This window comes from Cucurbita maxima, unplaced genomic scaffold (genome assembly GCF_002738345.1).
Source record: "Cucurbita maxima cultivar Rimu unplaced genomic scaffold, Cmax_1.0 Cma_Scf00009, whole genome shotgun sequence".
NCBI lineage: Eukaryota > Viridiplantae > Streptophyta > Magnoliopsida > Cucurbitales > Cucurbitaceae > Cucurbita > Cucurbita maxima.
This window is the reverse complement of record NW_019272025.1, coordinates 2802417-2822286: the sequence shown is the minus strand read 5'-3', so window position 1 is coordinate 2822286 and position 19870 is coordinate 2802417. Positions and strand designations below refer to the sequence as shown.

Below are 19870 nucleotides of genomic sequence, written 5' to 3'. Positions count from 1 at the left end.
TTGTGAAATCAAGGCATGTTTTAAGAGAAACAGCAATGAAATGAGTCAAATCAGCCGAAATGGAGGAAGCTAAACGGAAGAAGTAACAAACAAAGAATAATCCAGCAAAAGTTTATTGGATGCTTTTCTGTGTAGTTTGATTCCGAAAAAGAAAAATCAATTACAGCTTGTTCAATGAAAAATCAGAAAAATGGAAAAACGGATATAATTCCAAAATCCAACCAAAAAAGTGAGGTTTGAAATTGAGACGGTTTCTGTGCGTCTTTACCTTTTTCGCGGATTATTTGCCTAGGAAATCACAGCCTCTATGCTGGCCTTCTTCGTCGCGTTGCAGACGGGGCAAAATTCGAGAGCACTCGCGCATGACTTACATGAACACAGGTGCCTGCAAGGCAACAACAGCACGCACGAAATCCGAGAGTTGCAGATTTGGCAAATCAACATCATCTTCTTCCTCTTTTTATTATTTCCGAAATCACTGGCGTCGTCTTCTCCGATTCTGACGTTGTTGTTGCTGGACTCGGCGTCGTTCGCGCTGGCTAAAAGCTTCTCTCTCATTTCATCCAGCGCCTGACTAAGCGACGCTACCATCGCTTGATTCTCTTCTACTGCTCTCTTCCGCATTTGATTCTCCATTTCTAATTTCTTCAATAGTTGTTCAAGTTGGATCGTCCTCATGTTCGTGCTAGCGATCTCTTCGTCCTTCTGCTGAAACAGGACGCGCGTTCTGTTTTCGATCTGGTTCAGCAACACTCTAATTTGTTGATTAATCTTGTGTTGCAGGAGTAATCTAAATCTTTCACTCTGTTTCAATAAAGAAAACAAAAGATTCAAGAAACAATAAAACAGCAAATCATAAGAAAAACACACAACAACTACGAACTTCCTTCCAAGAAACAAAAATTCGAAGAGAAATCGAAGTACAGACCTCCAGTCGAATGAAACGATCAATCTGATCCACGGACATTTCCGGCACAAAATTATCTATCCGAGAATCAGATTTACTCCAACACTCCTGCGAAAGAAGAAGACTCGACTGGCCGTTTCCTAGTTGAAGATGACGATGAAACTCAGCAGCAGAATCCAATGGACGGCCAAAATTCCGCTGCTGCAACTGCAATTGAATGGCCATTCCAAATTTGAGAAACGCAAACAGTCGGATTCCTTGGTTGATTCAAAGCAACAAACAATTTAGTACATAACCTTGCATCCGGCGCGGTTCTCACGAATCCATACGGTGGTTCTCACGAATCTCGTCTCAGAATTGGGGGCGAATTATAACGTTTCCAAGGACGCTAACAGAAGATAGTGCCTCTCGTACACCGTGCAGATACATATAATTGTGTATATTTATAGTCACAGAATAAAATAAATAAATAAATAAATAAATAAATAAATAAATAAATTCCAAATTGGGAGTTTATTTAGGGCCGCGGTAAACGCCCAGGAGTTCATGCAGATATGGTGAGTAAACAATAATTTAGTAGTTGGAATTTATTCAATATTTTTTAATTTTAAAATTATTTTAAAATAATCAAATTAACAGAAAATTATAATTTAAACCAATTATTATTATTTTTTATTTATAAAGTTGGGATAAATTTTAATTAATTTTTATTTTTTAATAATATGCACACCAAATTTATTTTTCCCACTTGCCTCATTTTAAAATTCCTAAATATTAGGATCCATTTTTAATGTTTTTTATCCTTTTTTTTTCGTCAACTCTAAATAAATATATGATTGTGACCTTCATAAATCTTTTTTTTATTTATTTATTTAACATATTTGTTGAATTTCGCTAAATTAATAAAAATAATAAAAGTTTTGTTCGAATATTCTTAATTAAAAATATTTTAAAACTTTTATTAATACCTAAATTTTAAAAACTTTCAATTTATCAATAAAAGTTTTTTAATTTAATAATATGAATGGAAGGTTAGTAACAAATTCCAAATATATCACTAAACTTTTGAAAAAAAAGTGACATCATTAATAATTTTCTAATTTTCTTTATGTTAATATTATATAAAAAATAATTTAAATTAATAATATCAATTTGTTTATTAGTAAACTGATGTGTATTTTAATTTTGTTAGGTTAAAATATTATTTTGAGTTTATCTGTATTTTAAATTTAATTATAAAAATTAATAAAAAAAAACATTTTTTTAGCAATGATTTTCATAGTCTTTATCTTCAATTTTGACTTCCCAACTAAGGAAAAAAAATTATCACGTTTTTTTCCCAAAAAAATTTATTTATATTTTATTTAATTTTAAAATGATTTTGAATTAATAGAAAAAAGAAAATTAATTAAATTAATTGAAAATAAGTTTATATAATTAATGTTAGAAATTTACTTTTTTTTTTTAAATGTTTTTAAACAAATAAAAGACCTTTGGGAAAAAAAGCCACAAACTTGTTCTTATTGTAGACGACACTCCCACCAGATTGTACGGCTTGCATTAGTACCCAAATTGCCTATTACTTTTCAATATTTTTAAAATTTTATAAATATTTTATTACCACAGTACTATATTTTGAATTTTTCTTTCTTAATTTTTTTTATTTAAGAATATTAATAAAAAAATCTATACGCACCGAGTTCAAAGATTTTTTTGAAACAAAATACTAATGGTTTGACTATTCATATTAGCTCGGGTTGAATCGGGTTCAATTTATTGTGATATTTTTTATTAAAAAAAAGAGTAAAAAATCTTTAAAAATTTATTAACTGAAAAGGAAATTAAGTCTGGAATAAATCTCTTATGCATACTGAAAATGTTGGAAGAGATTCAAATTGCACCCCAAAATAACAACAGAGCCAAAGCATTAAGCCTTAAGCAATCTCCTCTGAAGCTCACCTATGATGTTGAGATTTAGAAAAACAGTACCCACAAAAGCTATAGTGGAAGTGATTTTACTTCATGACTCCTCAAAATGGATGCTCGGAATGGCGAACCCGGGTCGAAATGGAGGATGCTCGGAATGCATGTGACAAAAGTGCTCGGTTCGTACCTTTCGTCTTAGACTGTACATGCTACTCGAAGTTGTCTTGCACGTTGAACGAGCAGAATTAAGTTTCCTTCAGGTGTTTTGAAATCCTGCCATTTCCTAGTTCTGTAATTCCAATGATCCATGAATGTTTTTGCTAAAACCATTAACAATATAACACCTCTCAAACTCATAGCTAATATGTGTGTGTGGCTATCTTAAACTATGAAGGTGGATGATTGTACCCTCATTTTCTTGATTTCCGTACCAACTCAAGCCCTCCGCTAGTAAATATTATCCTCTTTGGACTTTCTCTCTGGGTACTTCAACTCAAAGGTTTTTAAAACGTGTATGCTAGGGAGAGGTTTCCACACTCTTATAAACAATGTTTCGTTCTCCAATCGATGTCATTCCCCTCTCCAATCAATGTGACATCTCACAATCCACTTTCTTTCGAGGCGGTATTTGGCTCTGATACCATTTGTAACCTCTTCCTAGTAGACACATTTTAAAAATTTTGAGGGGAAGTCCGAAAGGAAAAGACCAAATAGGACAATATCTAATAGCGGTGGAGTTGGACGGTTGCTCTGACTATCTCAAACAACCTAGAAAGAGGGTGAAAGGGTTGTGGAAGATAAAAACCTCAAAAGATAATGTTGATGCTGCACTGAACAGAAGAACAGGAATGGACGTGGGGCAGGCCTATATACACAAAAGGATGCATATACTATTCGAGCTCAGCTCTTCGCATTTTTCGTCGCCTTATGGACCCCTAAATGAATCATGAGCATCATATAACGTGTTGTTAGTAGCTGAAGACATAAACGGGCAGTCATCACGCTGTATCGAACTCATAAAACTCATGAATAAATGTAAAAGAAAGGGAAACAAAACAAAGGAAAATACGATAGAGACGACAACTCATATCGTCGTTTTACTTATGGTATTGGAACATATACTAAAATTTTGCATCCGAACGCCCAACAAATGAAAGTTGTTCTACCAGCAAGAGTCTTGCAAGCTACATATGAAAAGAACCTAAGACGGTAGAGAGATCTTTGGGAGCAGTCCGATTTTTCTTTGAAAGGCAACATGAAGTTCAGGCTTTTATAACACATATACACCTGAGGTTAAGATGTGTTCATATACACATGTAATACATCGAGTAAAACAAAGAGTATACTCATAAATTGTCCAGAACTAAGATCTCATAGCTATTATATAATAAAATCGATCATTCATCAACGTATTTCGTTGCAACATCTATGCATTCCCTGTAACGCCCCAAGCCCACCACTAGCTGATATGTCCTCTTTAGGCTTTCCCTTCCGGACTTCCCTCAAGGTTTTAAAACGTGTCAGTTAAGAAGAGGTTTCCACACTTTTATAAATAATGTTTCGTTCCCCTCTCTAATCGATGTGGGACCCTCCGCCTCGTGTCCACCCCCTTCAGGACTCAGCCTCCTCACTGGCACATCGCCCGATGTGATACCATTTGTAACAGCCCAAGCCCACTCCTAGCATATATTGTTCTCTTTGGGCTTTTCCTTTCGGGGTTTCCCTCAAGATTTTTAAAACACTGTCTGCTAGGGAGAGGTTTCCACACCCTTATAAAGAATGATTCGTTCACCTCTCCAACTAACGTGGGATCTCACATTCCCATAAAACAAAACCATCTCTACGCATCTACGTGATACTAATTTGCAAATATGTGACAGAAATCGACTTACCAGTGGACCGTTTTCTTAAACTACAATTTTTATTCTTGTAAGTTCCCAAGAAACTAAAGAGTAGAGTAAGTCAGAAACACTGATATCTATCAACTGAACTACCCTACACTGCACCAATCATAAAACTAAAACAATTAAAAGCTAAATGCTCTGGTTTTACCTTTCTTCTGGTTTAATTCACAGTCCGGAAGTTCGTTTGCTCCTGTGTTTTGATTGGCCAAGCACTCGAGATTTCCGATGTCACACGCACTAAAACTATGCCCGTTCAACAAAACGCTCTCTCCACTTTTTCCATCGGTCCCTGCATTAAGGCAATACGGCTGATCGTTGCATTGAACATTACATGGATTTATCACATAACTTCCAGGTGCATTTTGGTTGAGAAGATTTGAATTGGCTGGTTTATGATATGGAAAGCTTCCAATCTCCCCTTCAATTCTTCCTCGAATATCCACAAGCAAACATTTGAGCCTAGAAATCTCAGCCTCCAATGCAGCCTGGCCTTGCAATCTCTTCAACAGTTGCTGATTCAGGGCCGTCAATCTCATAACTTCATCTTCCAATGATGCAGCCCTCGCCTTTTTCTTCTCCCGGTATTTACGAACTGCTTCGCGGTTACCTAGCGAGCGTTTCTTAGTCTTCTTATCCACAGACTCCGCTGTGTCGTCAGTGGAAACCTTGTCTTCGGTCGGGGAAGAGACAACTTTAGTATGGACATGAAAACAGGTGTGTGTATGTGAATAATCAGGACCAGAAGGATTGCAAGTATGAGCGTGTGTGCAAGCATGAGTGTCCTTTAAAATTTCATCCAAGAAGGTATCCATTGAGCAACTGTTCGGAAGCTCTACGGCATTCGAACTCGAAAACACTTCTGGATTTGAGGATTCAAGCTCGCCTTCTTCCATTAAAGATATGAAACTTTAATGAAAAACCACTTCAAGACAGCAATTCCAAGGAGAAACTACGATTATGAGCCCTATGATTCGAACGGAGATCCTAAACAATTAGATAAACAGGGTTTCAGCACAACTCAATCAGCAGAACAACAAACCAACGATAGAACAAGAACCAGAAATGAAGAACAAACCGACAGGAACACTAATTTTGCTTCGAATTTCAGAAGAACAATCCGATAAGTGACGAATTTCAAACATCCAGTGGCGAATTTCAATTGATAATAATTAGGAGAACAATCAAAAACATGAAAAAGAAAGAAAACCCAATAATCAAAACCTAAAACCCAATCAACGAGTGACAACAGAAGGGTGAAGAATCATGGAGGCGATTCGATAATCGTAAAGAAAGCGACAGAGAATAGGATACGAAACCTTTAGAGAGATGCCGGAATTTCAAACTCGGATCATAGAAATGAAGAAGGAATGTATGAGAGGACTGAGAAACAGCTTTTCCGGGCCTGAAAAGTCAAGGAAATGGGCATGTGAGAGTGATTCAAAGCCATTTATAGGGTCGTAGAGGAACTGGAGCAGGTTTGTGGGAGAATCTAGCCGCGTTTGGTGGTTCTTAGCTTTCTTACGACTAAATATCATTGTGGGTCCAATTATAATCGTCTTTCCCCACCTAAACTGATCCCTTTTTTGTGTTCGGTTCATACGATCTCCCTTTTTCTTCCTCCAAAAAGCCTCTTCTTCTCTAAATTTATCCTCTTTTTTCAACTCCCTCTTTCAAACACTACTTTCTTTCGAGTCTATGGCGGGTACTAAAAACGTCGAGAGTCAATTCACTCCTTCGAAATCCAACGTCCTTGCTTGAATCTCATCATGAATTTACGTCCTTAAGAATGTGAAATCTCATCTCATATCTACTCTTCAATATCCTTGATGGCTTACTGCTCAATTACCCTCTATCTCACATCCACCCGTTAGTGTTCTTATTGGCTCACTGTCCAATTACCCTTTTCAGCTAACGTGGGATCTCACAGTCCACCCTCCACAATAGTATGATCTTAATATTGTCCACTTTCAGTATAAGTTCTGATGACTTAATTCATGATCTTCCTCTTAATTAGTCGACCACAGACTCCTCTCCCAACAATTCTCAAAACTATCTGATATATATAAATTCACATAACGGGGAGAACGAGACGTTTGAATCTCAAACCAGGTTAGAGAGAAAAAGTTTTTAAGGATAATTATTCTTATTCTTTTAAAATTTTTAATTAAATAAAAAAATATTTAATTTTAAAAATTTGTATGTATTAATTACGTGTGAGACTATCCAAAAACAACATATGTAAAATATTTTATTTTTATTTAAGATCACTTTCTAATTAAAAAATAAAAAATCATATGCACAAGCCATGCCAATTAAAATTTGGTTGACATACATTAAAAAAAAATAAAAAAAAAAATCAATAAATTATGTTATTTTAAAATTACTAAAATATAGAAATTGGAGGAAAGAAAAATAAATTAGAAAATTAGAAAATTAAAAACTAAGTCTTTATTAAACGAATTTTTAATTAAAAAAAAATCGATTTCAACAATAATTGAAAAATTCAAACTTTTTAATAATTATAGTTGGATTGTGATTATTATCTGAATAATTCATTTATTTAAAATTATTGGTTTGACTTTTTTGGATTGAGTATTAATAGGATTTTACGGTTTTACCCACACTAGAATTTGACTAGAAATAGTAAAAGCTGACTTTAATATTATATATATAATTAATTATTTTTTTATTAAAAATGTTCACCATTTTAAACATTTAACAAGTTTTTGCTTCAAAAAGCCTTTAAAAAAATGTTTTTTTTTTTTTTTTTATGTTTTTAATGAAACTATAATACATAGGTAAAAAATATGAAATTAATAAAATTTAGAAAAAAAACAAACTTACAATTTTGTTCTTTAATTTATGATTTTGGCAGAGTTATTCATTGATTAATCTTAATTATTTTTGTTCAAAATTTTATTTTATTGAAATTAATTAGTTTATGATTTTTTCTTTGTGCCAAATTAGCAAAAATAAAATAAGATAAAAGAAAAAAATATATTTCATGAAATAACAATTCATTAATAATAATAATAATAATAATATATAGTTCATGTTTATAATGTTTTTTAATATGCATATTCAATGCCCAAAATCGAGATGAGAACGATTTTCCCTTTTTCACACGTCCCCATTTATGACTATATTATTTTTAATTTCATAATCATAGTTTCTTTCATTATCGGAGACATTCTCCATTAAAAAAAATTGTCGAAAAAAATTTTAATTTAAGGGTATATATGTGTGTATGTATATATTTCAAAAAATAAAAAGTCAAAGTGGGGACGAGAACGGGAGGGAGACCATCTCCGTTTAACTAACTCGAAAAATTTTGTTCTTGTTTCCTCTCTAGTTCTCTGCCACGTAGATGGGAGATTACCCGCCGTCATTAGGGGCACCTCATCGGTCGATTTTCACACAAAATGGATATCTCTAAATGCGACACATTAGTCGAAAACGAAAAGGTAAAAAGAAAGATGGAAACAAGCATATCAGAAGGGGCAAGAAATTGTAAATATTTACAACTAAAGAAAAGAAAATATTTACAAATGTTAAGAAATCACCTCAGCAAAGGGTGCATCACAATTTTATTGTATAGAATATATGCCTAATTTACAGTCTAAAGAAGCTGGTTGAAGCTTGAGGATCTGCTCCATCTTGCTTTGAAATAATCTTCCAAACATACTCTTTTTCGCTGTTCCACACTGCTACATGAGTCGTCGTTGTCGTCGTCGTCATCAACACCGACCAATGCAAGGCTCAAATGCAGTTCAGAGCTTGAATTTGGATAAACTTCATCATCTCCATTCTCCACGCTTTGTGAATCCTCCATAAGGAAGCTTTCGGTTTTGGTTTTGGATTCGTTTTCGCTCTCCCCTCTTAGAATCTTCAATATCTGGAACGAAGGGCGTTCGTAAACGTCTTCGAGTAATGCAAACAACGTGGTTGGGTGAAACGAATCATGTTCAAAGCAGCAGTACCTGACTGATTCGAGGACGGAGTCGAGATGCCCTCGTGATGCAAAGCGTTGCTGCAAGAACCATTCTTTGCAACTGTTCGTCATTGACTTTCCCCTCCAAATTTGGATCAACTATTTCCTTTACATTGCCACTCTCTATCATTGGCTTGGCCTGGCATATAATCATAAAGCATGTTCTTAATCCTTGTATGCATACAGTATCAAAATATTTTAACCAAGTCTTACCCACATAACCAAGCTCTGCTGCTCTTTCGATGTCTCTGCGTCAATTGCTCTTCGTCCCGACAACAATTCAAGTAGAACGATACCGAAGGCATACACATCAATCTTATTGCTCATTTTTCCATACATGAAATATTCAGGAGCAAGATATCCAAACGTTCCCACGACATCAGCTTCGATCCGAAAGGATGATTCTGTTGGTCCCCAGGTTGCAAGCCCAAAATCTGATAACTGTTATATAGAGCCTCAGTTAGGAATAAACGAGCAAAATTCAAAGTCTCATCCGATCGGGATCTTGTAACGAATTACCTGTGGTCCGAGTTCATCAGTGAGCAGAATGTTTGATGTCTTCACATCTCTGTGTACAACAGGCTGAGGACATTCGTCGTGTAGGTAGTTTAGCGCTTCCGCTATTCCAATCGCAAACTCAAATCTTACCTCCCATGAAAGTATGCCTTTTTCTTTGTTTCTATCTAAATATCATATAATTTTCTTAGTACCATACTCCTGATCTGATAGTATTTGAAAATGTAAGATATTTAAGCCTTACCATATAAATTTTCCTCTAAACTTCCTTTGGAAAAGAAATCATAAACAGAGATCAACGTATCGTGTTCGATGCAGATACCGAGAAAGGGAGTTATGTTCTTGTGATGTAACGAGGATATAATGTCAACTTCTCGAGAAAAATCGTTCCATGCCTGTTTCGAAAAGTTCATTACCTTAACAGCTATTGGCTTACCATCTGGGAGAATTCCTTTGTATACACGATTGCAGCCGCCTTTCCCAATCAGATTTTCTGTTAAGAACAGCCAAATTCATGAGCCATGGACCCATCAGAAGGGCGAGAAAACAAATGAAAACATCGGTTTATAGCAAGGATGAGCTCGAACCTGAAGAGAAATGCGAAGTTGAAGCTTTCAACACATCAGGACTAAACCATTTATAACTAGATGAGATAGTTTTCAGGAGATCCTCCAGGTTTCCTGGTGGTTCAGAAAAGGCAGATAAACCCGAGATCTCCCTTCTTGATGGATCATTTCCTTTTATGCTTAAGCTATGATACGGGGAACGATCAGGTAAGTTCATCACCCATTGCACTACAGACATGTTATGTACACATGGGGTTTGCGGAATCCTTGGAGACGTTCGAAGCAATGGCCATCCAAGCCCCGGCTCGGAATTCACCTTCTTCATTGGAGAATCTTGTTTGGAACAGACCCTTTTACTTTCAAGAACAACTCCATGAAATTCATACTTCAAGTCTTCACTACCAACCCCAAAAGAAACAGATTTCTCAGTCTCAGAGCCATCATAGTCAGATTGGCTAGCTTGACTTAAACTTGGTTTTGGGTCTAGATTCAACCCTGTCATGTTACAGTCAAATATATGACTAACTCTACCTTTTGTTCTTCAAAAATAAATAAAAGTCCATCAAAGAGCAGCAAACCTGGTAGTTGATCATTGGTGGATCTTCTGAAGACAATTTTTCCATTGTTGAGAGCCAAAACATCGGTCGTTCGAGGCAGTCGCTTAACAGCGTATCTAATTGTTGAAGACCAACCCCTGCAAATGGCTTCTGTTAAGATCAACTCAAGAAACAAACCAAAAGGCTATTCAGTGAATTCCCTACCCAAGATTAGATGGTTTGCTTGTTCCCAAAACCACAGCCCCGGCGGCATAGCTTTTCGCCTGTCTAACCAAAGTCTTCTTAACCGAACTTCCAGTCAATATCTGAGCAATCAGAGCTACCTAATACAAGAATCCAAGAAAATAATCAGTACCCAAAACTTAAGTTCATCCATAGCATCCATAGAGTGCAAGAAATTCCAAACCAAACCTTGTTTACATCACAAAGCCTTTTGTATCCTTCTATGAATTCATCAAATAAGGGCTTATCTTTTGATGCACGGTCTGTTTGGCAAGAGGGAAAAATCATATGAAACTGTGCATCATACAAGTGAATGTAAAGAGTTAAAACTAGAGAAGAACAATGAAAACCCACCAGAAGTTTGACAAACATGGATTACAATAACACAATCCCCAGGATCAGCAACTTTAACAATCGCCCAATTGAGCAAATCTCTGCTATTGCCATTTATCCTAATCCCCACTAACACATTCTTCTTCCTCTTCTTCTTTTCGATTGCCTCAGAATCCTCATGATCAACAGTCATTTCGTTTCCTCAAAACCCCACAGATTTTGAATCTTCTTCGATTTGCAGGGCTTCAGCAGGTAACCACTGATTGGGAGACTCCCCACTTTTTAAACCCTCCACCATTTCACTCTCTACCACCAAAATCGACCAACAAAAGAATCAGAAAGCTAAATCCACCCATAGAAAAAGAAGGTAGCTATAAGTATTTAAAAACAAGCATCGACCCATTGGCCCATCCAAAAAGCTACCATTAAACAGGAAATAAAAAACCTAAATGAGAAATTAGAACAATAATTTGCATAAGAATCATGAAGAAGATAAACAGAAGCCGACAAATGGGTTGTACCTAAAACTTGAAAGGGTTGGTCGACGAAGCTCAGCATGACTTTAAACACCGATTTTGCGGATTAATGAAATCGAAGGGTGTAAGGTAGTGCGGCCAAGTAATGGGGAGAATCAGAGAGAGGATAAGGAAGTTTGAAAAGGAAGGGAAGTTAGGGCACTAAAATTGTCGTAAAAGACAATAAATTAAGGTCGGGTGACGTCAAGGATGGATGAAGGAAATGGGGGTTTTGAGTGCTTTTTTGTTTAAATTAGTTGAGGAAGCGAAAAGGGAAGAAGAGATGAAGTTTGGGGGAAGAAAATGTCGGCAAGAGAGAGAAAGTTAGAGAGAGAGAGAGAGAGTTGCAGAGAATTTTGAAGGAATTGAAAAGGAAGATAGGTATTTTTGATTGATTGATTTCTTGATTCCTTCCATTTTTTATTTATTTTTATGACAGTTAAAAGGGAAACTGGAAGTTTTCGCGGGAAACCTATGGTATCCGGTAATTTTGCGTGGTCCACCAAAAGCGGAATTCAAGTTTTCCACCGGTTGTTGCGGGTTGCCATACCTGACCGTTGCCCGTACTACATGCAAACAAGATCGTCAAGGAAAAGTGTTTTTTTTTTTTTTTTTTATTGAAAAAACATTGTAACTATTTTTCTGAGGTTTTTTAGATTTTATCTAATCATTATAGAATAAATTAAAAAATTACGATATCATAAGAAATCATAATCAATGGAGTCGTATAAGTCACCAAAAGAAATCATAAGATTTCCTTTGAAAGGACTCGTTTGACATTGATAAAGGTATGACTTTGATACGATTAGAAACAACAAATTTTTACATTGTTGTTGTTTTATCCGGTTTGATATAGTATCTCTTACTTATATACTTGAATTTTTCTTGTTGGAATTCTTCACGACAATTTTTTAAACTACAAGTTTAGTATTTCTAAGCTTTTTAAAATAATGAAGTACTCAATTTTGGGTGGACTCACAACGATAAACCTTATCTTTTCTTCCATTGGATTGTTAGGTCGTTTATTAATGAGAATAGTACATCAAATATAGTTGTTAGGCAATTGGTTCGTGAGAATAGTAGAGTTATAGCAAAACAACGTACCGAGCTAGAATCTGTTACATAAAAGATATCTAAACTCAAGAACAAATACTAGCATCATGCAAATTACGAATAGATGATATTAATCCACTTTCAAAATATTATAGCATAACCGATAAGGTAGGTAAGCATCGAGAATAAGATGTGAGATCTCATATAGGTTGGAAAGGGGAATGAAACATTCCTTATAAGCGCGTAAAAATCTATCCCTAGTAGACACATTTTGAAACATTGAAAAGAAAACCCAAAGAGAACAATATCTGATAGTTATTGATTTGGGCAATTAGACATCGAGTGATGTGTCAGCGAAGACAAAACATTCCTTAGAAAACTCTTCTTGGTAAAAGCGTTTTAAAATCATGAGATTGATGACTATACGTAACGAGTCAAAGCGAAAAACATTTACTAGCGGTAAACTTAAGCTAAGCTGAAATTGCACAATAGACCCTAAAACTCTAGGATCCACTGAAACAAAATGTAAAGTACACAAAACTTAATAAAGAAATACGCACACTCAGTTTAGAAAGCACAAAAAACTGAAATTCATCACTCAACCAAATTATAATGGTCTAAGTCCACCGCTAGCAAATATTGTCCTATTTAAGTTCTCCCTTTCGAGTTTCTTCTCAAAGTTTTTAAAACGTATTTGTTAGAGAGGTTTTCACATCCTCATAAAAGGTGTTTTGTTCTCCTCTCTAACTAATGTAAGATCTCACAATCCACTCCTTTTAAAATCCAGCATCTTCTCTAGCTCTCTTTAATCGATATAGGATCTCACATGACTCCTCCGAGAACTAACTAAATGGCCCACATGTTACCCACATGTTAAGGCTACTTGTTAAGGCTTGAGTAGCTAACCGTAGGGAAGGTGCTGGTAGTGTGGGAGATACGCATACAAGTTTACCCAACAGCACCTATCACCCACCGTAACACAATTAATAAACCTGGAAACACTCATTTCTTCCTTCAAATCTCCGTTCAAAAGTCTCCGAATTCACGGACCATTTAATAAAAATGTTAAATTATATAAAATATTCCAATAAAGATCTCTACAGATTTATTTATTTATCAAAGCGAATAAGAAAATTCACACAGCTCTAAATAAGATTATCATTGTTAACCACTCATTCCTACTTCAAAAAGATAGATAATATCATCTATGACATAATTTACAAAAAAAAATCAATTTTTGTACATCAGCTACTATATCAATTTCTGTTGATGCTATCATAAAGTCGGGTCGTATCAATTTCAAGAAGAATATAAAGATCGTTCATTTCAACCTACTCAAAGACATTATTGATATAGTTTACAATATTAGACTAAAAATTGCAAGAACGTCTATATATTAAGTGGAAAAAAATAAAAGAGTATTTATATAGACAGCAAATATGACTCGAAATTGAATATAACTCAACTATAATTAACACGTACTATCTCGTACATTTCAATTCATTTAGAAAAACAGTTTTTCAACTAACTGTTATATTGGACTTCCTAATCGGACCACTGCATGAAAAACATGGGAAGGGGATAGACATTAAAAAAAAGAGATAGGTAGCACATCACATACCCCAATCATGTGCACGGATGACCATTCTTCCCACATTGGTTGTCGGCCATTCTAGCTTGTCCCTCCCAAACCACAGTGAGCCATGATTATTAATTAGTCGCTATACTTAAGCAGTCGAGCTTGAATCCTCCGTTTAGATCAGCCAACTGTCACCATCTTGTATCAGGATTGTAAGTATAAGCGTAAAAAATTGATGGGAATTAGCTCTTGTAAGAATCAAATCTCAAACTTTAATTTATAGGGTGAATGTAAGGTCGATGTCATCATCTGAACTAATATAATCCAACTCCACCATCTTTCCCATGTCTTTTGTGGTTTTGTCTGCCGGAGCATGGCTCGTTTTCTTTCTTTTTGGATCTTGTTGATTTTCAACTCCAGATGACTTCCTGAAAGATATGTTACAGATCTATAATGGCGTGGAAAGACGGTAACAGAAAACAACATAAGTAATGGATAGAATCTTACAAAATTGACGTCTTCTCTGAACTGATCCTCTGCTGACTTTGTCTGGAAAGTTCTTTATTTCCACTTTTATCAGTCATTTTCCCTGCAATTGGAAAATGTCTCAAAAGAAACTCTATGAATCTTCAGGGCATGCACGTAAAGGTTATGATCTCTAACCTGTGATCTCGGCAAGGAATCTTTTCCCTTGTGAGTGTACATTGGTGGTCACATTATCTGCATTGCTGTTCATAGGAATAGATTAAATCAGTCAAAACAAGAACACAACAATAAAATAACTGATACTCCTTAAGCATTCAAGAATCCGTCTTTGTTAGTCCGTTTGCAGAAGATAAGTGTTTTGAAATTGGAAAACTAGACCAAAATGGAGTCAAATGGCTTGTGACTTAATACCAATTGAACCCAAGAGGGCTTATAGTGCACAGATAAATGACCACACTCACCCACATTTCATTAATAAATGGCTTAACTTCAATTGTAACAAAAGAACGATGGAAAATGCATTACACAGTTTTAGAATGCTACATTACCCCCAATTAAAATTCACGATAATGACCAAGTGATTACAATAAAATAAGCTTCAAGCACACAGTTCTTCCCCTATTTTCACTCCACCTACCAGTCAAGTTCATATCCTGAATGAAAAATGAGTTCAAGAGTATGTTTTAACATCTAACGAATAAAAAAGAGATTGTTATAGGCATTAATTAAATCTGTAGAAAGTTATCTGATTGGAATTCGCTCACTATTAAAAATGAAATAGACTACATAAATTGAAACTAAAAAAGAAAAGGGGTTATCTACCCTGACAATATAGGGTGAAGCGTTGCAAGTATCTTACATTTACCCATAATCCTAGTTAAGTTTCACCTGAAGAAATGGCGGTATGTAACAGGCTCATGAAATTAAAGATAACAGCCGCCCACTTCTAGAAAATCTTAAATTCTTCTCAAATTGCTTTTGTTCGAATAAATTATAAAAATGAGTGATATGTCTTCTACAAACCTCAATGCCTTTTTCAGGCCTTCCACAGACAACAGTTTTGCTGGCGACGCTCGATGTTTAGAATTCACTTTACCGACTAGCGGATTTACCATGTAAACTCCTTCTGCCTTGAGATGATGATCTCTGAATGCAGTCCTCAGATTCCTGTACTCGAAAAATAAAACAAATAAGAAACAGAAACGAGTGTAAAAGAAAGTAATATCATGTTCGTGTCATTGCTCTCTCACCCTCCTTTGAGCTCAGTTCGTATGGTGGTGGAATATTTTTCTGATGCCTTCTGTAAGAAAACAATAGAGAGAACTGTATCAGTTAGATATGCTTTCAAAATCCGCATGCACAACAACATTAGCATATTGAGCAAACTAATACTTACTGATTTATGATATTTACAGTATATGCCACGTCGCCTGAGTAATAAAATAATTCATCAGAACTTCCAAAATATGAATTGCAAAAACATGAAATTATGAGAAATGGGCCTGTTACTTTGGAGAAACAATATATATTAATTCAGGAAGAAACGAAACCACATAAGAAATTTAAGCTAACAAAGTTAGACTACATGCGTTCTTGACTTTGTAAACAAGAATCCCTACAGCAAACATCAGTTTATATCATAGTACTAATGATTCAAGGGTTGACAAATTTCATCACAAAAATAATCATGGTCATGTCAAAACAAGATTTAGGGGGAAGAAAACCACTGTGATCATGTCAACTAAATAGTATTGTAAGTATCTTTAAAGACGAGTATCAATGAACAAAAAGACCGTGTCGAATAGTTCCCTTGATTTTATGATCTGGCTCGTAACTTCTCTTAAAATAATATAGTCAGGTATTCCAGCCAAAGGATTTATCCAACAATGAATTGATTGTCTCGTTTGTCAATAAGCGGAAAAGGCCATAACTGATGGGCTTGTTGCAGGAATATGCTTTTGACACATTAGAGAAATTATATAATTAATAGTAGAAAAGCTCAGTCCAATGGATCACAACATTGTCAAGAAATTTCTTCATCCCTCGGCTCCTGTCCACACGTATAAATATTTATGCACACGGAAGTCCCGAGTCTCATTCAATCATATCAGTTCACTGAAGACAAGAGGAGCTATTATGTAAGATAATTGAGTAATTTTCATGACAAACCTATTTATTACTGTTGTACAAGCCATCCCATCCTTCTTCTTGCCCTTGCATACTCCATAGTCATCTGAAGTGCCCATCTTTAACAACTGGCTTGATTGATACACACTTAAAGAAAACCCCATGCCCTGAAATACGAAATGGAAGTGGGTAATTCATGAACTACAACACGTATCTACGGTATAGAATAATATTTTAGTTGGTACCATTGCATCCTTGCGTACTGTAGAGTTAAACACTGCAAAAACTGTTCCAGCCAGCTCCTTGCAATTTCTTTTATATGCATCACCAAATAAGAAAACAGAAACAGCGTTTTCATCCAAACAACTAAGTTTCCAAATGCAGTAAGCTTTCCCTGTAGAGCTTGTCTTTGGGCTCCCTTTCTCAGTCAACACTCCTACAGTTACCCAACAGCCTGAAAGGGTGTCCCCAACCAACAGATTCCTGAAAATTTAACGAACAAATGAACTTGTTTGACAAATATTATGCAAAGTAGAAGTTCTCAAAATCTATTTCCCAAATGCAAGATGCTAACTAATAGACTTTAGATGTCTTTTAATCAATCTCAATGAAGTTTAAGAAATTCCTTTAAACCTTCTGCACATAAATTTTCAACATCTTAAACTGAAAAATAGATAGACCATAGGCTAAAATTTGTCTCCATTCCTACATATATATACACAAATTTCTTTGCTACTTTCTAAATTCTCTGTCAAGATAACATTTCTTAAAATTGCAATTGCTTCCAAACTATGTAGTATACTTGTAATTACAAAAGATAGAGATAGAGATAGATAGATAGCGAGAAAGAGAGAGAGAGAGAGAGAGGAATTTGTCCTTGAATGACTTTAAAACTGGGTACTGAGTTCTTATCGAATTTAGTACTGAAGCATGTTAAAACTCGCAAACCGCATGCCTCCATTGAAATAGATGAAAAAAGCCAAATGTAAAACATAGAATTTATAGATTTAATTATTTACGCTTGGAAAAAGTCAGTCAACTAATTTTTCTTAAAAAATGTACAACATATTTACATTGTTGTATCAAATAGTCGATGCCTTCAAGATTGATGGAGTTCGTGTGATGATTAACCAGAAATAAATCATATCAGTCTTCCTAGAAGAAATCATTGCCATTACATTCTCTTACATGATATGAGGAAAAATAGAATAGCTGATCTAATGGAGCATGGGTAACATTCTCCTAGATGGTAAGCAAGTAACGCCGACAAATATAAAGAATGTGAAGTGAAATTACTTTATGGTAGACAAACGAACAAAGCGAATGTCAGAAAAACGATCGTGAAGCTCTACAGGTCCTACCAGTTGATTCCTGAGATCAAAAAATTATAATAAAAAGTAAGGAAAAAAACATGTCAAGAAAATTACTCTATTCGTGCATGCTAAGCAGATCTTTAGATGAATATCTCCATTAGTTCTATCTTCTAAACAGTTATCGATAATCCTGAGGAGAAGAAAATTATGTGATATACTTCTAATAATTGAGCTCCTAGTGTCCTATAACTTTTATATAGAACTGAGCTGGACCATAATTCCAGTATAATATAACTTCAGGCAGCTCCTCTAAAATTCCCGTCAAGAAACCAGGAACGGAGTAGCCTCACCTGAAAAATCAGAGTACACAGTTTTGTAAACAAATCACTACACAGTACCTCACTCTCAAACCAGAGAACTTCTCGATTGTAACGTCGTCAGAGGCCTTAGACCGGTTTGTTTTTCCACTTTTCTCAGTTGGTATGTGAGCATAGTCAAGGCAATCTTTGACAGCGCTTCTAAAGATAGACATATCCGCATGACCCGCTCGTCTTGGTGATTCATTGTCGGAGAGTAAATCTACAATACAACAATAAAAAAAAACATATATTCAATACAAATGTTATTTTAGGAAAAGTAAGCATATAAACATTACGGAAACTACATATGGAATCAACAGAAACAGGGATTAATCGAAAGAAGAAGAAGAAGAAACAAAGAAATGATTAATCAGCATAGTTGCTAAGACCACCATCGTACCTGAGGCATGAGGCGGAGTTCCAGGAGGAGTTTCAACGACTTTATCTTGGAGAGAAAGGAGAAGATCAAGATCGTCTTCTTCGTTGGCCATAGAGCTCGCGCGTCGTTCTCGTCCGAAGGAATGCAAAATCGTTCGATTGTTCTATTGTTCTGTAGGGTGCGTTGTTTTGTTAATATCCAATTTTTTTTTTTTGGCGCGGAGGGAAATTTTTATTTTATACTTTTTTGGAGGGAACAAACGAAAATAGATGGCCGTTTCAAGTTTGACCGCCGAAGTATCCAATAGTCCATTGGGCCGTCGTTATAGGCCCATTCTTTTCTACTTAGTATGTTTTCAGATTTTGCTATTAGCACAATGTAAGTTGTGACAGCTTATTATGATATGTTCGGAGGAGTTATTGTCTGTCGTTGATCTCAAAGGTAGAATTAAAGAGCTTGACCATGATTTACCGTGTGACAGATGTTAGCTATGCTCGGAGGAGTTAAGATATTAGATATTGAATGATGTAGCAATGACCTAAAACGAAAATTGAGATTTCACTGTCTGTTTAAGAACCCAATATCCATCAAATATGCTAAAAACTTTCTAATTAAATGATAGGTCGAGGGTAAACGATAATTATTTTCTGTAGCCCAATATTCTTATAGTTGATCAATGATTATTACAATATTGGGTAACCCCGTCATATTTAATTCTGCCCAGATATATTTGCAAGTGAGATAATTGTCTTTTCAACATAGCGGCAAGAAGGTTGAGTCCCCCCGTCTTTTGTTCTATTCTCAAATCCCTAAACTTATGAAGTCTCATTTATGTAGTAGACCAATTTGTTAACATCCCCGAGCTATTTTTTATTAACATAATGACACCGAGTTGTTGTCAATCAATGTCAAACGGACACATTAGATTTACTTTAGTGAGTAATGGGATGGGATCATTACATAAATTACATAAATTCTATTCCATTTCCACCTGGGTTCATAAGAATCATCAGATTTCAGACACAACCATGGAAGTTTCTTATTACCATTTCATCAAACTTTACCAAAACACTTCAAAAAGAGGTTTTTGGATGAGTTCTGGGTTTTGAACCACAAGCACTCTCCAAGAACACTCAG

General features: G+C 35.3%; 4 protein-coding genes across 9 annotated transcripts; all 4 read right to left on the bottom strand.

The window, feature by feature from the left end:
• Positions 1 to 83: 83 nt before the first annotated feature.
• On the bottom strand, positions 84 to 1335 carry LOC111483947 (probable BOI-related E3 ubiquitin-protein ligase 3). 2 transcript variants are annotated; one of them, XM_023130333.1, is made up of 3 exons: positions 1204 to 1335; positions 929 to 1114; positions 84 to 804 (listed from the first exon to the last, which is right to left on the bottom strand). In XM_023130333.1, the coding sequence occupies exons 2-3, from the start codon at positions 965 to 967 to the stop codon at positions 289 to 291; spliced, it is 555 nt and encodes a 184-aa protein (XP_022986101.1). In that variant the 5' UTR covers positions 968 to 1114; positions 1204 to 1335; the 3' UTR covers positions 84 to 288. The 2 variants fall into 2 exon arrangements, with proteins under 2 accessions (XP_022986101.1, XP_022986100.1); XM_023130332.1 differs by having other exon boundaries at positions 929 to 1335.
• Positions 1336 to 2916: 1581 nt separating this feature from the next.
• LOC111483945 (basic leucine zipper 19-like) lies at positions 2917 to 6260 on the bottom strand. Of its 4 annotated transcripts, none has more exons than XM_023130329.1 (4): positions 6054 to 6259; positions 4886 to 5721; positions 3639 to 3768; positions 2917 to 3122 (listed from the first exon to the last, which is right to left on the bottom strand). In XM_023130329.1, exons 2-3 carry the CDS (start codon positions 5628 to 5630, stop codon positions 3734 to 3736), a joined length of 780 nt encoding a protein of 259 aa, XP_022986097.1. In that variant the 5' UTR covers positions 5631 to 5721; positions 6054 to 6259; the 3' UTR covers positions 2917 to 3122; positions 3639 to 3733. The 4 variants fall into 4 exon arrangements, with proteins under 4 accessions (XP_022986097.1, XP_022986096.1, XP_022986099.1 ...); XM_023130328.1 differs by having other exon boundaries at positions 2917 to 3125; positions 3643 to 3768; XM_023130331.1 differs by lacking the exon at positions 2917 to 3122 and adding an exon at positions 4000 to 4120 and having other exon boundaries at positions 3643 to 3768; positions 6054 to 6260.
• A 1968-nt stretch (positions 6261 to 8228) lies between these two features.
• On the bottom strand, positions 8229 to 11779 carry LOC111483742 (probable serine/threonine-protein kinase PBL26). Of its 2 annotated transcripts, XM_023130033.1 has the most exons (11): positions 11444 to 11777; positions 10944 to 11228; positions 10779 to 10852; positions 10572 to 10690; positions 10389 to 10504; positions 9832 to 10305; positions 9489 to 9737; positions 9248 to 9411; positions 8942 to 9169; positions 8718 to 8867; positions 8229 to 8632 (listed from the first exon to the last, which is right to left on the bottom strand). In XM_023130033.1, the coding sequence occupies exons 2-11, from the start codon at positions 11113 to 11115 to the stop codon at positions 8357 to 8359; spliced, it is 2022 nt and encodes a 673-aa protein (XP_022985801.1). In that variant the 5' UTR covers positions 11116 to 11228; positions 11444 to 11777; the 3' UTR covers positions 8229 to 8356. The 2 variants fall into 2 exon arrangements, with proteins under 2 accessions (XP_022985801.1, XP_022985802.1); XM_023130034.1 differs by lacking the exon at positions 8229 to 8632 and having other exon boundaries at positions 8722 to 8867; positions 8946 to 9169; positions 11444 to 11779.
• A 2161-nt stretch (positions 11780 to 13940) lies between these two features.
• Positions 13941 to 18925, bottom strand: LOC111484408 (protein MCM10 homolog). The gene is made up of 11 exons (XM_023130972.1): positions 18755 to 18925; positions 18394 to 18574; positions 17979 to 18053; positions 16928 to 17165; positions 16725 to 16849; positions 15952 to 15985; positions 15806 to 15855; positions 15579 to 15722; positions 14733 to 14797; positions 14577 to 14658; positions 13941 to 14497 (listed from the first exon to the last, which is right to left on the bottom strand). Exons 1-11 carry the CDS (start codon positions 18843 to 18845, stop codon positions 14347 to 14349), a joined length of 1236 nt encoding a protein of 411 aa, XP_022986740.1. The 5' UTR covers positions 18846 to 18925; the 3' UTR covers positions 13941 to 14346.
• Positions 18926 to 19870: the final 945 nt, after the last annotated feature.